This window comes from Bufo gargarizans, chromosome 2, assembly GCF_014858855.1.
Source record: "Bufo gargarizans isolate SCDJY-AF-19 chromosome 2, ASM1485885v1, whole genome shotgun sequence".
Lineage (NCBI taxonomy): Eukaryota > Metazoa > Chordata > Amphibia > Anura > Bufonidae > Bufo > Bufo gargarizans.
The window spans coordinates 280,395,009-280,411,896 of NC_058081.1; the positions used below are offsets into that span (position 1 = coordinate 280,395,009).

The 16,888-nt window shown below is 44.7% G+C and overlaps 1 protein-coding gene across 2 annotated transcripts in view; it reads right to left on the reverse strand.

Annotated features, from left to right (window-relative positions):
• The window catches only part of LOC122925685, a 129,937-nt gene extending 114,699 nt beyond the window's left edge, over positions 1-15,238 (reverse strand). The window contains exons 1-3 of one of the 2 annotated variants that reach the window (XM_044277031.1): positions 15,050-15,238; positions 8,082-8,171; positions 601-708 (exon numbers count right to left, since the gene is read on the reverse strand). In XM_044277031.1, the coding sequence (XP_044132966.1) occupies positions 601-708; positions 8,082-8,171; positions 15,050-15,142 (291 nt within the window). In that variant the 5' untranslated portion in view covers positions 15,143-15,238. The remainder of the gene's footprint in view (positions 1-600; positions 709-8,081; positions 8,172-15,049) is intronic. The other variant, XM_044277032.1, reaches the window with a different exon arrangement.
• Positions 15,239-16,888: the final 1,650 nt, after the last annotated feature.

Here is a 16,888-nt window from a genome sequence, read left to right on the forward strand (position 1 = left end):
AATGTTTTTGTCAGCAATGAGGATTCATAGTAAAAGGTATTGTTTTTTAACAGCATGATCAACCTACCTATCAGGCTGTATGCCTCCTATAATGTGGTTGATTATGCTGACAGAGCCTCTATAAATGTATCAATTTCAATCTTTACTGAATATTGAAAACAATATATTAATCTGCCCGGCTCTTCCTGCTCTATAACATGACAAATGACAGTCCAAACAACGGTTACATGTTTTTGGACACACACGTTGCCCTTATTTATAGCAGCATGTTTGGTACAATGTAACACATGATGGAGTGATTGGCCACAGATGAGACATACACACCCATGTGTCAACTTCATCCACTACTTCATTCACTCCCTGTTGAGATTATATCTACTGTATATAAACCTATAACAAATCAGTAGGGGAACATTGTATCGGTAACATTTAAAACCATCAAGATTTAGATACAAACACCATATTACAAGACTGTTCTTTACCCAACATTGGTGTATGTTGTAAATTTACTGACCATTATTATACACTAAATATTAAAATTTGAATATTACCCTTATGATAAATTCTCCCACTGAGTTTTTTTTCACTTGTGCCAAATACCTTTTGGATAGATGCGGCTTGTAACGCTTTAGTGTAGTGCAGCACAGCTTCCTCATGATGATTTATATTTTGATATGCAACACCCATATGATAGTAGGTTTCATAAAGCTGAAAAATACAATGGCTCCATTATCATAAATAGAAACAATGGCAAAACACACTGCAAAACTGAGAACTCTATGAGGTAAACAGCTTAAAATGCTAATACAGTTTTAAAGGGCATCTGTCAGCAAATTTGTACCTATGAAACTGGCTGACCTGTTGCGTGTGCGCTTGGCAGCTGAAGGCATCTGTGTTGTCCCATGTTCATATTTGTCTGTATTGCTGAGAAAAATGATGTTTTAATATATGCAAATGAGCTCCTAGGAGCAATGGGGTCATTGTCATTACACCTAAAGGCTCAGCTCTGCAACTGCTGTGCCCTCTCCACTTTGATTGACAGGGTCACGCAGGCATGATGATGTTTTCACTGTCTGGCCCTGTCAATAAAAATGCTGAAAGTGTGGCAGTTGCAGAGAGAGCAGAGCCTCAAGGTGTAATGACAACGCCCCCATTGCCATTAGGCTCATTGGCATATATTAAAACATCATTTTTCTCAGCAATGGGACCAACACAGATGCCTTCAGCTGCCAAGTTGACATGTAATAGGTCAGACAGTTTCATGGGTTAAAATCTGCTGATAGATGCCCTATAAGGAAAGATTACATATAGTATAATGCCACAAAGTTATATGACATGCAATATAAATGTGCCAAGATGTGGCAAGGTGTGGCAAGATCAGTTGTCACCGCTGTATGTGGGCTACATCTGTAAAGTTAGAATGACGCCGATCAATCAATGAACAATCTCATCACCAACAAGACCCATCATGGAGCTGATTTATGGAAAAAAAACTGCTTGTGCAAAGTGAAAAATAATTGGCTGATTATTCCAAATGTGTAGTTTCAGTGAACCACGGTTGACATTGTCTATCCGGGAAGATCACATTTTCAGCAAACAGAAGTCTGCCATTGCTCATATTTATGTATATCGGCAGCTGGAGATCTTCTTACTTCTTTCTACCTTTCAGTTCTGCTGCTATAATTAGAGATCAGCGAATCCAAGTTTATTTGTACCGAATCCAAATTTCCTCACGCTTCGTGGTAACAAATTGCATTTTTTCCTAAAATGGCTGCTGCATGTGTGAGGACATGGAGCAAGGAACTCTGGGAAGAGGGGATCAACCATAATGCCATGCATGCAGCCAATCAGCAGCCAGATAGCCCTGTGATGTCACAGCCCTATAAATAGCCTCAGCCATCTTGGATTCAGCCATTTTCCAGTGTACTTAGTGCAGGGAGAGATGTTAGCAGCCGCTAGGGACAGTTCTAGAAAAAATTTAATTGTGCTAAAAAAAGCGATTTATAAATGCAGGGAAAGATTGTTTAAGGTGTAGGGAAAGGATAGGGAGGAATCATTCCACAGCATTTATGTTGAACATGGGTTCAGTAGGGGAGGTTACAGCCTGGGTAATAGGAACAATCCTATTACACCTTGCTGCACTGACTGGGCACCCAAATTGCCATTATACAGATCTGTAATTCCACCAAACCGTTCTTGTTATTGGGGTGTTACAGCCATTAACAGGGTTTATTACAAGGAAATATTTCTTATGTGACCTTGTGCGGTGCAGTTATATGTTCTAAAGCATTTTTTGGCTTGTATTAGTGGGAAAAAAGGGTGTATTAGCCGTTGTGTGGTGAAGTGCTAAAATTACAGCCCTTTTTGTCGTGTATAAGTGGCAAAAGAAAAATATATTTGCCGTTCAGCGGTGCAGTTATATGTTCTAAAGCCCTTTTTGTTGTGTAATAGTGGCAAGATAAAAATATATTTGCCATTCATCGGTGCAGTTATATGTTCTAAAGCCTATTTTTTGTGTGTATTAGTGTGAAAAAAGAGCTTATTAGTCATTGTGTGGTGAAGTGAGAAAATTGCAGACTTATTTTAGGTATTTTAATTTCCTTTTTTTAAATTTATTTGATCTAACAGTATGTTAGACAGAGACGTGACAGGCCCTGCACAGGGGAGTCTTTCTGGCGAAAGCACAGATCACAGCAGAATAAGGGCCCGTGGCAGTAGGGGGTCACTTCCAGATGTCGTGTCTTGACCAGCAACCTAGCGGTTTTTGAATGGTTGACTCGATCTTCGACTTCGTCACAAGTGACATTAGACACCCCCAGCCGAGAGTCAGTGGGTTTGTCAGACACAACCCTTAGTTGGCATGGCCTGGGAGCAGGCCCTGTGCCCTCACCTGTCCTCAACCTGCCTCTGTCCTTTTCTGTTCCCTCAGCCAGAGAAGTATTGTATGCTGTGGGCTCAGCTCCACTATACAGTGAGGACGAGCTACTAGAAGATGGGCAGCAGCTACTGGCAAGCCAAGATGTGGAGGAGACATTTGCCGCTTCCTCCACTAGGCGGGAAAGTAGTGATGAGGAGAGTGGCGTGGGAGCTGGTGTTGTGGGCAGTCAGGCTCCTGACCCAGAGACGGTTGAGGAGGATATCAGTGACGTGCAGACAGTACTCGAAGATGATGATGTAGCTGATCGCACTTGGGAGCCGGCAAAATAGGGTGGCAGCTTGCCCTTGAGGCAGCAGTAGAGCCAGTAAGTCGCTAGCGTGGCTGGGAGTCAGCAGGGTGGCAGCAGTGGGAGGCCGGGAGCCAAAAGTGCCTGGGGTAGACCACCCGCCTTGCAGGAACCTACCTGCCCGGGAAGTAGAGGTGCACGGGTTCACTGAGGCAGCGGCGGTAGCAGTCAGTCAGTGCATAGTGTTGGAGGTAAAATCACCTACTCAGCGGTGTGGCAGTTTTATTTTAAGCCGCCAGAGAATGTGAACATGGCCATATGTAGAATCTGTGGGCAGAATGTAAAACGTGACCAGGGTTTCAATAATGGCACCATGGCCCTGCGTCAACATATGTAGCGTCACCATAAAGTGGCCTGGGAAAACCGTGGCTATTATGTTGTTGTTCCAGCCTGCTGCATCACCAGTGGCACGCAGCCGATTTCAGGCAGTCAAGGCTCCACCACCTCAGCCGAAGGGAGCTGTCTGTCCTTCCCATCATCTGCTGGTCCTGATGCTCCTGCTCCTTGCCCTCCTACTCCTCACCAGTCATTCCATCAGAAATCGATCACCGAAGCATGATCAACAGTATGGGTGCACTCATCCAACTGCGCAGAAGCTGAATGTGCTCCTGTCCAAGTTGCTGCTGCTGCAGTCCCTCCCTTTCCAAGTGGTGGACTGTGCACCTTTCAGAGAACTGATGGCTTGTGCCGAGCCGAGGTGGAGAGTCCCAAGAAGTCATTTCTTCTGCCAAAAAGGCAGTTCCAGCACTGCACACACATGTAGAACAGAAGGTTGGCCAGTCCTTGAGCCTGTCGGTGTGGAGCTGTAACTATGGTCAGGGACAATACATGTCCTTTATGGCCCACCGGGTGAATGTGGTTCCTGCCCAGCCACACAAGCAACTTGGCCAGGGGACGCCGCTTCTGCCTCCACGTTCTCACGCCGTTGGTCCTATGACAATGTCCGCCTATGCCTCCTCATCCTCCACTGTTTCCTCAGCCTCCACTGCAGGGACAATTCACAGTGCCCCTCCAGCATACCACATGTGCAGGGCACGGCAGTGTCACACTGTTCTGCACCTCGTTTGCCTAGGTGAACTGACTCACATAGGAGAGGAGCAGCTCAGTGTCCTTCATCAAGAAATTGAATCCTAGCTTTCTCCACGACAACTAAAAATCGGAACCATGGTGACCGACAATGGGAAAAACATGGTGTCGGCGCTGTGTCAAGGAGGGCTGAGCCATGCGCCATGCATGGCACACGTGTTCAATCTGGTTGTCAAGCGGTTTCTGAATTCTTCCACCCATCTGCAAGACATCCTAAAAATGGCCAGGAAACTTTGCATGCACATGCACCGCAAAGCACATCCTCCTTGAGCACGGCATCCCCCAACATAGGCCGATATGCGACGTTTCCACCCATTGGAATTCCACAATTCCACCCTCCATATGTTGGACCGACTATACAAACGGAGAAATGCCATAAACAATTTCTTGATGATCCAAGCCGACAGGAGTACTCCCCTGCGTAACTTCGATGTCAGCCAGTGGCAGTTTATGCGTGACACCTGCTGTTTGCTCAGGCCCTTTGAGGAGGCCACGTTATGTGTCAGCCGCCAGGACTACGGGATGAATGATGTCATTCCACTGCTTCATGTCCTTGAACAGATGCTGGTAAATCTGGCTGGTCAGGGGACTGGAGACATGGCGCCTAGATCCCACGGCCACATGAGCCCTGTGGGGGCTGAACTGGAGGAGGACATTATAGCACAAGCAATGTGTAGCAAAATTGGTGGTTTTTGCACACAGGTGACAGGAGAGGAGGAGCAGCCAGAGGAGTTACAGGGACAGGAAGCAGAGGACCCAGACACACCGTGGCAGTATGCAGTGGAGATGGAGGCAGGGAGTCTCTCTGAGTCATTTGCACAAATGGCCCAATGCATGCTCACTTGTTTGCACAGTGACAACTGAATTGTCACCATTCGGCAGAGGGATGACTTCTAAATCTCCACCTTGTTGGACCCTCACTACTGGTCCAAAATGGGGGCCATTTTCACACCCGCTGAGAGGGAGGACAAACTGAAATACTATAGAGACATCCTATGTAGTCAGTTGGCTGCTGCCTATCTGCGCCATCGTCCATCCTCTCACAGGTCTGACCGGGGGGGCCCTCTGTGCTCATGTTCCTCTGCCATGGCTGCTGGGGAGGGGTGGGGTGGCAGGAGCAGTACCAGCTCCATCAGCAGCAGCCTGAGTCTAGAGTTGCTGATGAGCAGCTGTCTTCACCCGCATAGTGAAGAAACTACTCACCGGCAGCTAGACATAGAGCAGGAACTGAACCAGCAGGTGGTGGCATACTTGGACAGCACCCTGCCACCCTACATTGAAGATCCGCTGCTTGGCAGACAAACTGAATTTTTGGCCGCAACTGGCAGAGTTTGCCCTGGAAAAGCTGTCCTGCTCAGCCAGTAGTGTGGCATCAGGCGGGAGTTTAGTGCAGCTGGGGCCATAGTTACCCCAAGAAGAACTCGCCTGTCCACCCAAAATGTAGAGAGACTGACCTTTGTCAAGATGAATCAGGCATGGATCAGCCAGAATTTGCTTCTGGGTACCTGCCTCGGCTACTATTCTGATGCTGCCACCTGCCTGATGCCACACATCTGATGCCAATTGCTCCTTCTTACTCCTACCATCATCAGCAGGTACTGTTATTGCCTCCCACTTCCCCACTCTGTCACCGGGTCACTCTGTGGTCTCCAGATGCTGCTGCCACCGCCACACTGTCACCTTGCCACTCTGTGGTCTCCTGATGCTGCTCCCACCTCCACACTATGTCACCTTGCCACTCTGTGGTCTCATCATGCTGCTGCCACCTCCACACTATGTCACCTTGCCACTCTGTGGCCTCCTGATGCTGCTGCCACCTTCACAATATGTCACCTTGCCACTCTGTACGAAAAAAGAGAGCAAGGATTTAACAAGGTAAACAAAATCTCATTTTATTCAATATAAATCACATGATCATTACAGGTGAGACTCAAAAGGGACAGAACATGGAGACTGGGCCACAAAAGGGGTCTACAATGTGGAGAATCACAATGGGGGATAATGTGACCATATACAGCAGGTAACAGACAATTGACAGAAGCTGTAAATATTGGAGTAGTTGCGGGTACAATTTCTGTTCCCTGGTTTTGAACAACTACCTGGCTCGTATTCACAGCGTCCAAGCAATGGATACTGTACAGTATAAATGGACAGTGCAATACTGCTCATAAAGATGGCATATAACAATAACTGCAAACCACTAGTCCCACCCTAATCCAGATACCATGTTACCTACCCATGTTGCTGCTGAAAAATGGAGACACGGTTCCCCCACTGCTTCAACCTCGCCACGTGTTTCGCCACATAGGCTTCGTCGGGAAGTACAGACACACTAAGACAATTTTGGGCATATAAAGGCTAAAGAGGAGGGATTAATTATCACTAACCATGATCATCTGTACCAGGGGTGTTCATGTTGTGAGACAGCCTCCTTCAGTGCTCCCTGGTCATTAAAATGCGACCTGATTCCAGCACTTCCGGGTGGCAATTACACAGCACATGTGCCGGCCAATCACATAATCGCTACCTGGTCACATGGTCCTGATGTCATGGAAATGTGACCATCTCCCAGGTCCTTCAACCATAGCTGAAATGCTCCCAGGTCCTGTATACAGCTAAAGCTAATTATCTATAACTCAACACACCTCTCAATTATCTTCATATCAGCTCATAGGTCAATTTATAAAATACAAATATAATCACAAGATCATATCATAGAAGAATATATATTTACATTACCATGATTAAGTTATAGGGAGAATGAAGGCCACTCTGTCGCCTCCTCATGTTGCTGCCACCTCTACACTATGTCACCTTGCCACCGCTGTGGTCTCTTCATGCTGCTACCACCTCCACACTATGTCACCTTGCCACTGTGTGGCCTCCTGATGCTGCCACCACCTCCGCACCCTGTCATTGTGCCACTCTGTGGCCAAAAGCAGGAGTGGGTACAAAACACAAAAGACATGCAAATATTCCATTCACATGTCATTGCTGTTTTGGATCCACTCCTGTTTTTTTGGGCCTTAGCAATACTGATGGATTACTGACCAAATGCTGACTGAGTGAAGGCAGATGCTCCACAGACAGGATTCCGGTTATTGTTCTGATGGATCAGAGGAAGGGCAAAATAATCAGTGACGTCAACACAAACTTACTGCTGACACCCTCTCCACTCTGTCGGGGGGCTCTACTTTTATAAGCGTTTAATAGAACAGGTTTTGTAGACATCTATGTGGAATCAGCTGATGATGGTGTAAAAAAAGCAAGCTTCTTCTTGACGCTAACATCGACCTGTAAGGCTGAGTTCATACTTGAGTTATTTGGTCAGTTTTGGCCCAGTGACTGCCCAAATAGTGACACCTGTCATCTGCATGTCATACTGACTCACAGTATTATTTCACTACCACAGCAGACTCCCTGTGTGTGTTACTGCAAGTCACAGTGTTATACACCACTATAAAGGCTCTCTGCAGCTAGGAACCGAATTTTTTAAAAATTCACTCACCTAGCTATAATCTTTACTGTACAGCGCTCCCTTTTTGCATTGCATAGTTATACAACTGTTTCAGAATAGGCTTTATGCCACATTCACAATTATGTCATATGAACTTTAGAAGCAAATTTTTTTCAGTAAGATTTGTTTTGTGCATTGCATAATGTTTTTGGCAAGAGACCAATGTTACATAATCATATAAAACAATAAAAGTGAGTAATAAGGCCATCGTTATGTGACTGGAAGTAAGAATTAAAAGTTATGTTTAAAATTACCAATTGTTTGAGCTGTGGATCCATTTCCACCTTTTCAGAGATTTTAATTGTGTTAAGAAATCTCAGTAGCTTCTTATAGTTTTCTATTGCCTAAATTGGTATATAAAATAGAATAATGAAACAACTGTGCTTGTTAGGGATTAAAAGGCAAATTATTTGATCTATCTACAGTATTTATCTACAGCACAGTGGTTCCTCAAGATTCAATATTAATTGGTTCTAGGATGATCATTGTATGTTGAAACCATTGTAAGTTGAGTAATTGGTTCCAAAGCCCCAAAATGTCATCCAAGATAAGAGAAAATTAAGATTTAAGATAAATAAGCATATACTGTAACTAAGACAGATAAAACAAGTCCTTACATATATCAGTAAGGAATAGCTGCTAACTAACAACTAATACAGCAATTTAACCAGAGAAGTGGCCTTGATTGGTTGGATCTGAGTCTGAGACATTGTATTTTGAGTCTGGTTTCAACTTACGATGGGTCAGAAAAGAACATTGCACGTTGAAAAAATTGTATCCTAAGGCCATTGTATCTTGAGGGATCATTGTAACTATCTATGCACATACATATAAGAAAACATTGTAGCACTCTACCAAGTTTTAATGAAGTTCAAAAAAAAATGTATTTGCCCTTTTCACAGCAGCGTAAAAATCTTGAAAATGTCTCTGGGGAGAGCTGAAACATTACTTTAATATGGACACATAAAGTAACCTGAAACATGGTGAAGTGCTGCAAATCTTCCTTTTTTTTAATCTTTTGGACTCATGATCTGATGGCTGGCACCCAACAACGTGAATTTTCCAAGTGTGAGATATTTAAAGATTTAGGGGATCATTTATTAAGCTAAAATATGCCTATATTAGGTGTATGTCAGGCTCAGATTGCGGCGCCACAGCTAGCAATCTAAGACTGCCCCGCTCACGCCAAGTCTAAATAAGTGGACGTGGTGTGGGCGGGGAAGGGGACGGCCGGCAGGCCCCTCTCATTTACCATTTTCTATGCCTATTTCAGGTGTACAAAAAGGCCTGAATGTAAGACAGCTAGGAAGGCCCACAACTCTTCATAACTTCGGTGGAACCACCACCAGCTTAGGGCTTTATTAAAACACACACACATAGCTACACCCCTATCAACAGTCTCCAGAATTATTAGTTGATGGGTAAAGCTTTTTCATGCAATTTATATTACACAGGTAAAGTTATTACTACCACCCTGTTAGGTTATGACCACATAACAGGGCTGTGCCACAGCTGCGATGCTGTCACATTGCAGCAGAGTAACATGCAACCATACTAGTCGCGGTGGTTCTCTAAATTAAAAACCTACTAAACAATGCAGTCCTAATTAGTTAATTGGAGCCTGCTGCAACTTACTGTACATGGCCACACAGTACTCGGCTACTATGCAACCACTTCGCAACCACTGCATGACTGTCTCTCTCTCTCTCTGTACATATATATATATATATATATGTCACGAGGGTGTCAAGAACCACTCCTGACTCCGTTATACCCGGGGTCAGGAAGTCGCATCGATTGGCTGCGCGCTCTATGTAGAAAGATAGGGCTGTTTCTTTATGGTAGCTTTCTGGGTTTGCTTTGCAACCCTTTTTGGCTCACTCAGGGATCCATAGCTCCTTCTCCTCAGCTGTTCCTTGTCCAGCACTCCCAACCTCCTTATATTCCCCACTCACACTTCTCTGGTTGCCAGATATAGAGCTTCCTGCCTGGACTGCTATACTGACCCACTGGAGCTGTGTTGCTGCGTTCCCTGGTTGTTGTTCCAGAACGTTACCCTCCGGATCCCTGTTGGGCTTTTGTGGTCTGCTGTTGTCGCCCACCTGGGATTATATGTTTGTCTGTATTGTCTGTCCTCTCCTTGGTGTTTCCCTCTTAGTATCAGTGGTGTGGACTAGTGATCCCACCACCCCGTCCACTACCTAGGGTCATCTTAGGGAAAGCCAGGGTATAGGCACGTGATCAGCGTACGGGTGAGGAAGGGGGGCAGGGAACGGTGGAGGTCAGTGTTAAGGGACGTCAGGGCAGTCAGATGCCAGCCGCAAGGTGAGTCAGGGGTCACCAACTTTCCCTCTCCCTTGGGCAGGGCCTTCCCTTTTCCCTCCCTTTGCGTGACGCCGGTCATTACATATATATACACACACACACATCTCTCTCTCTCTCTCTGTATATATATATATATATATATATACACACACACACACAAACACACATCTCTCTCTCTGTATATATATATATATATATATATATATATATACATACACGCTACTCACAAAAAGTTAGGGATATTTGGCTTGTGGATGAACCTAAAATGAACTCTAAACTTTACAAGTGAACTTTATGAGACCCTCTATAAACTTTTGAATGCGGATGTCCAACTGTTCAATGTTTCAGTGCTTTGTACAACTTGCTGTTCTCTAACAAGGAGCTTAGTGTCAAAATTCACAACAGGTGTTTGATCCATGAATTGCCTAATACATTTCCCAGTTTAATTATAATTGGTATTTAAACAGTCCTCCTCTTCATGCTGTTAACATTTTGACATCATGAGACCAAGACAACACCTAATAATTGATCAACACTACCTTGCCATTACAAGAGTTCAAGCAAGATGTTCTCAGACAGAAATAGCCACTGAGCTTAGAATGTCACAGAGTGTCATCAGCAGGTTGCAACAGAGATACAGAGAGACTGGAAGAGTCACAGAAAGGAATAGAAGTGGACTTCCTTTGGCCACATCCTACACTGATGACTGCTTCATTGTGAACAATGCCCTACAGAACCTGATGATAAATGACACACAACTCCAGACACATTTAAGGGAGGTGAGAGGCACCGAAGTGTCACCTCAGACCATTCAAAAGCATGGTCTGCGTGCTAGACGATCTGCAAGGGTACCTGACCACAGGTGTCATCGTCTTGCATGGGCCAGGGAGCATCTACGTTGGATGAGGGACCAGTGGGCCTCAGTGCTGTTCACTAATAAAAGTCAATTCGCGCTGAGCAGAAATGATGGCCACCAAGAATGTTAGAGGCGTTAAGGAGAGCACTATGCATCAGCTGCTGTTGTCACCAGATGAGCCCTTGGTGGTGGTGGTGCTACAGGGTGGGCAGGTGTGTCTAGTTAATACAGAATTGCCCTACACTTTGTGAATAGTACAGAGACAAGCCCATACTACATCAATAACATCATTAATCTAGTCATTGTGCCTCTGCATGAACAACAGGCCTAATTTCATCTTCATGGATGACAATGTGCCAGCTCATCGAGGTCCTATCATTAGGGAACGGCTGCTGGAGACTAGGGTACCTCAAATGGGGTGACCAGCTGAGTCAGCCGAGTCGCCGTGTAGAGGCTCGTAAATCTGTACCCCAAACCCTCAATGACATGAAGGCCGCCCTTCAAGAAGAGTGGGGTGACAATAAGTCAACTTGTGAACAGCATGAGACATTGTTGTCAAGCTGTAATTGATGCTCAAGGCCACATGACAAGTTCTTGAGACATTGAAATTTTATTGGTGGGTATCACCACTTGGGATGAACGAATCGACTTCGGATGAAACATCCAAAGTCGATTCGCATACAGAAGCAGAAGCTCCATACAGTATTAGAATGTATTGGCTCCGATGAGCTGAAGTTATTGCTTTGCGAAGTCTCGTGAGACTTTGCGCAATAACTTCATAAATTAATTTGTACTGTAAAAAAACATTTCCCGAACGCTGATTCGGTTCCAAGTGGTACATTTGAACCATACCTGAGTTCGGGATTTTTTTTTTACAGTACAAATGATTTTATGAAGTTATTGTGTGAAGTAATTACTTCAGCTCATCAGGGCCAATACATTCTAATACTGCTGGGGGGGGGGGGGGGGGCTGGCAGCCTTAGTCCTGGGAGGCAAATCCAGTCAAGTGGCCCATTTTTAACCCCGCCAATTATTAAAAGCCCCTCCTACATATAATAGGCCACTCCCAAACAAACACTGTACAGCTGAAATTCTATTGTTGAGGCCTGTCTCTACACATCATACTGAGAGGGGAGGGCCTGTCCTGGCTGCACTGCCTACTTCACATTATACAATAAACAGCAGGCTACAGCCAGGAAGCTCCTCTGCTCTCCTCCCTCCCCAGATCCTGCTCAAGGCCTGTGGTTCCCCCCACCATCTGTCAACCATGGAGCGGAGTGCTGTGGAGGTCACGGTTCAGGGGGCAGGTAGGGTGGCCATTCAGGCCACTCTCAAAAGACGGACTTAAAAACCCTGCCGCCAGGTCCCGCTAAGCCACGCCCCTGATGTGGTTAGGCCATGACCCCTCCCACTCCACAGCCAATGGGGATAGAAAAAATTAAGGTAAAAATTTTGTCAGCTGTAGAGGCCACTGTTAAGGGGGAGAGCTGTTGTGGAAATCACTTTCAGGGAGATGGGGTACTGTGGAGGTCACTAATAAAGGGGCGGCCGCTGTGGAGGTCACTGTTAAGGGGGCGGGATGCTGTGGAGGTCACTGTTAAAGGGGTGGGCACTGTGGAGGTCTCTGTTAAGGGGCAGGGAACGGTGGAGGTCAGTGTTAAGGGGCGGAGTGCTGCAGAGGTCAGTGTTAATGGGTGGGGTGCTGTGGAAGTCACATTTTAAGGGAACAGAGCTCTGTAGAGATCACTGAAAGGGGTGGGGTACAGTGGAGGTTACTGTTAAGGGATGGGTATACCGTGGCAGTCACTGTGGATGTCTCTGTTAGGGGGCCGGAAATTGTGGAAGTCAGTTAAGGGGACTGTAACCTATGGTCAGTATTAAGGGGCGGGTACTGTAGAGGTCACTGTTAAGGGGGTGGGATGCTGTGAAACTCACTGTTAAAGGGGCAGGCTGCTGTAAAGGTCAAAGTTAAGGGTGTGGGCTGTTGTGGAGGTCCCATTTTAAGGAGATGTGGCACTGTGAAGGGTGTCAGTGTTAAGAGGTGGGGGGCTGTGGATGTCACTGTTATAGTGGATACTGTCGATATCTTTTAACGACACACACAAACATTAAATGAAATAGATTAAATATACCCATGCGAAGCCGGGCCTTAAGCTAGTGTGCGTGTGTGTATATATATATATATATATATATATATATACACACACACACACACACACACACACATTTCTGTCTGTCTGTTGTCTGTTCCTTATGCACAGCCAAATGACTGGAGGTTTTCATAAAGGTCTCCATTCTCTAGGATGCACTATTCTTGAGATATTCCCCAAAAATTTGTTAACCAATCGGAGCTTGCAGCTTCACTCATATCCTAACTGCCACACACACGGACACATGACACTAATTATCCAAGAGGAGGTCACTGCTAAAGGTGGGGCTCTGTGGAGGTCACTGTTATAAAGTGGGGTACTGTGGAGGTAACTGTTATGGGGAACACTGGATATTTTTTAACCACACACGCAAACATTAAATGAAATAGTCTAAATATACCCGTGCGAAGGCGGTCATTCTGCTAGTATATATATGATAATGAATTTATGTCTGTCTGTTGTCTGTCTGTCTGTCTTTGATTTATGCATAGCCAGACAACTGGACCTATCTGCACCAAATTTGGCAGATATATACATCAAGTGTCCAGGAAGGTTTTTGTAAAGGCCTCAGCTCTCTCGGTTCTTGAGGGGGTGGGCCACTGTGGATGTCATAGTTAAGGGGGCACTGTGGGTGGGGGATCCCTGTTAAGAGAGCAGGGTGCTGTGGAGCTCACATTTAAAGGGATGAGCACTGTGGAGGTCACTTAAGGGGGTGGACCATTATGGAGGTCAATGTTAAGGTGGTGGGGCTCTGTGGAGGTCACTGTTAAGGGGGCAGGGAGCTGTGGGTGAGTCACTGTTAAGGAGGGAGGCCACTGAGGACATCACTGTCCAGGTGGTGGTGCGCTGTGAGGGGTCACTGTTAATGGCGTGGGCTACTGTGAAGGTCACTTAAGGGGGATAAGCACTGTGGGTATCTACTGTTAAGGGGCAGGCTGTTGTGGAGGTCACTGCTAAGGGGGCAGGGTGCTGTGGAGTTCCATTTTAAGGGGATGGGTTGCTGTGGAGATCACTGTTAAGGCTACTGTTGAGGTCAATGTTAAGGTAGCGGGCTGCTTTGAAAGTACAAATTTAAGGGGGTGGGGCACTGTGGAGGTCACTGTTAAGGGGGCAGGTAACTGTTGAGGTCACTGTTAAGGTGGCGGGCTGCTTTCGAAGTACAAAGTTAAAAAGGACTTTTCACCACTCCTCACATTCCTGTTTTAATAGCTCCATGCATTCCCCATGTAATAACAATTCTAGAGCATCTATTCTTATGGCTCTATGATGTGCCATTCCTCTATTATTTGCACTACAAGTTATGAATGAATTGCTAGAAGTCTGCAGTAAGGGTGCAGAGGGGAGGTAACCAGTTTGGGGTGTGTACCTGCACAGTCGGAAAATGGCAGCACTGATTGGATAGAGTAAGTCTGTGCAGGTACACACCTCCAACTGGTTACCTCCCCTCTGTACCCTTACTGCAGACTGCTAGCAACTCATTCATAACTTATAGTACAAGTAATAAAGGAATGACACAACATAGAGCCATAAGAATAGATGCTCCAGAATTATTACACAGGGAATGCATGGAGCTATTAAAACAGGAATGTGAGGAGTGGTGAAAGGTCATCATTAAGGGGATGGGGCTCTGTGGAGGTCACTGTTAATTGGATTGGGCACTGTGGAGGTTACTGTAATGGAGGACACATGGATATCTTTTAACCATACACATAAACATGAAATTAAATAGTCGAAATATACCAGTGCAAAGCCAGGTCATTCTGCTAGTATATATATATATATATATACACACACACACACACACATATCTCATTCTTCCTCTCTCTCTCTCTTTATATATATATTTATTTATTTTTTATGCAAAATGATAAAAATGAGTTAATGATGTTACCTTCCCCCAGAGCTTTGCTCTCTCACTGGATATGGCAACGTCCAGGCTTAACTGTGCCATTTCGTTCAGAACACGGAATCCTGTAGAGGTCATCTGTAACCCTAGAAGAATACAAGATTACTACAAAAGTTAAATGAAAACTGTGGGTTCAAATGGAAATGGATATAAAATGGAGCGTTGATATGAGCAGAAATCCAGCCATGCACCAGGTACTGCTGAGCTGTGCACTGAACTGCACATAACAGTTGCAAATAATATACCCACAGTTTCCATAGCAAGCCACACTCCCTAGCACCCTATACTAACTCCATGAGCTCTTATGACTATGATCTATGGTAATGATTAATTGTAATAGGAAACGCATAGCAAATATATTATGTTTGTCCTGTGGGGTCAAGCATGACCAGACAAGCAATCCAGCACTTTGTAATGCTTTACAAATAGACTAACCAGAGGCTGTATATTTGGTTTGTTGTATAATATCAAAGCCAGTAGGCTTCTTGCCAAATAGAAGGGTCAGGTATGCATGAAAGTTTATTAGGAGATTTGCCATTTGGAGAAGCAAATTATCATTGTGCTGGATGGTCCTAGTCCACTTCTTATCAGCGCAATGTATGTATTGTAGAGCCTCGCGTAATGCTCCTTATTGACAAAGATCATTAGAACTGTGCCTAATACACTTTTCCAATTCACTGTTCCTGACATTAGAAGGTAAGGTAGGATATAAAGGGAATCTTTAACATTAAACATGATGTCTGAGCTGCTGGAATCATGTTATAGAGCAAGAGGAGCAGATTGATATATATTAGTTTATGGGAAAAGTTTCACTTTCACTTGTATTCATGTCCCCACTCGTTCTATGCCTAGGAGTCTCATGAATGTTCCTATGCAGTAACTCCATGCACAATCAAACAGGGAACGCTGTCAGTCACTGAGTAGGACCGCCCACTGGACTCCTAAGCATAAAAACGTTTTTCTACAAATCTGTATATGAATTTGCTAAGCTCCTCCTGTGCTATAACCTGTTGCCTGCAGATTACACACCAATGTTCAATGTAACAGGTTCCTTTTCAAGGGGTTGTGCCTCTACTACGTGTATCCCTGCCTCATTCTAAAGTTATTAGCCTACCATTGCAAATCTGATTTGATATTCGGTTGCTGTAGGTTACGTCTTGCATTTAAGCCATGTAATGTAGGACGCTCAATCATCACTGGTAAGAACATGGGGCATGGTTAGTGTCACATGTCCTCCTGATGTCATTGCTCTAAGGCACGATGAGACAGCAGACACGTGACAAACCAGAAAGTAGAATTCAAGCACGCGGGATACGAGAAAATTGCCAATAAGGTCAATCATTAATATTAATTAAAAATATTCCCTGTGTGTGTGCTCTCTTTGGTACTGGGGAATATGTTGTCCCACAGTGTGTATATTTCTAGAGATGCAAAATCAAAAACATGGCTATTGCTTCCTTGCTCATATAAATGAGGGCATTGCTAAACATGATTGAATTGTGCCACTCTGCAGAACACATGCTTATATTAACTGCAACATTACTCATCCAAATTTTTTTGGGCCACTTTTACATCTTGAAGTTTATAATTATGTGGGGTAAGTTTCAGGGCTTCTGAAGGTTCGAATGAAATGTCATTTTTCGCATGCTGCCATAAAGTGAACATCTCTGAATTGACTAAACAGAAGTACACAATTAATCTAGCTTGTTGGATAAGAGGCAGTATTTCATTTATTGTTATTAATTTGTGCTTGTTTAATAAACTAATATTTTCTATAAAAATTGTGTCTTTTTTCTTGATTGTTTCCTCCTATCTACTGGTCAT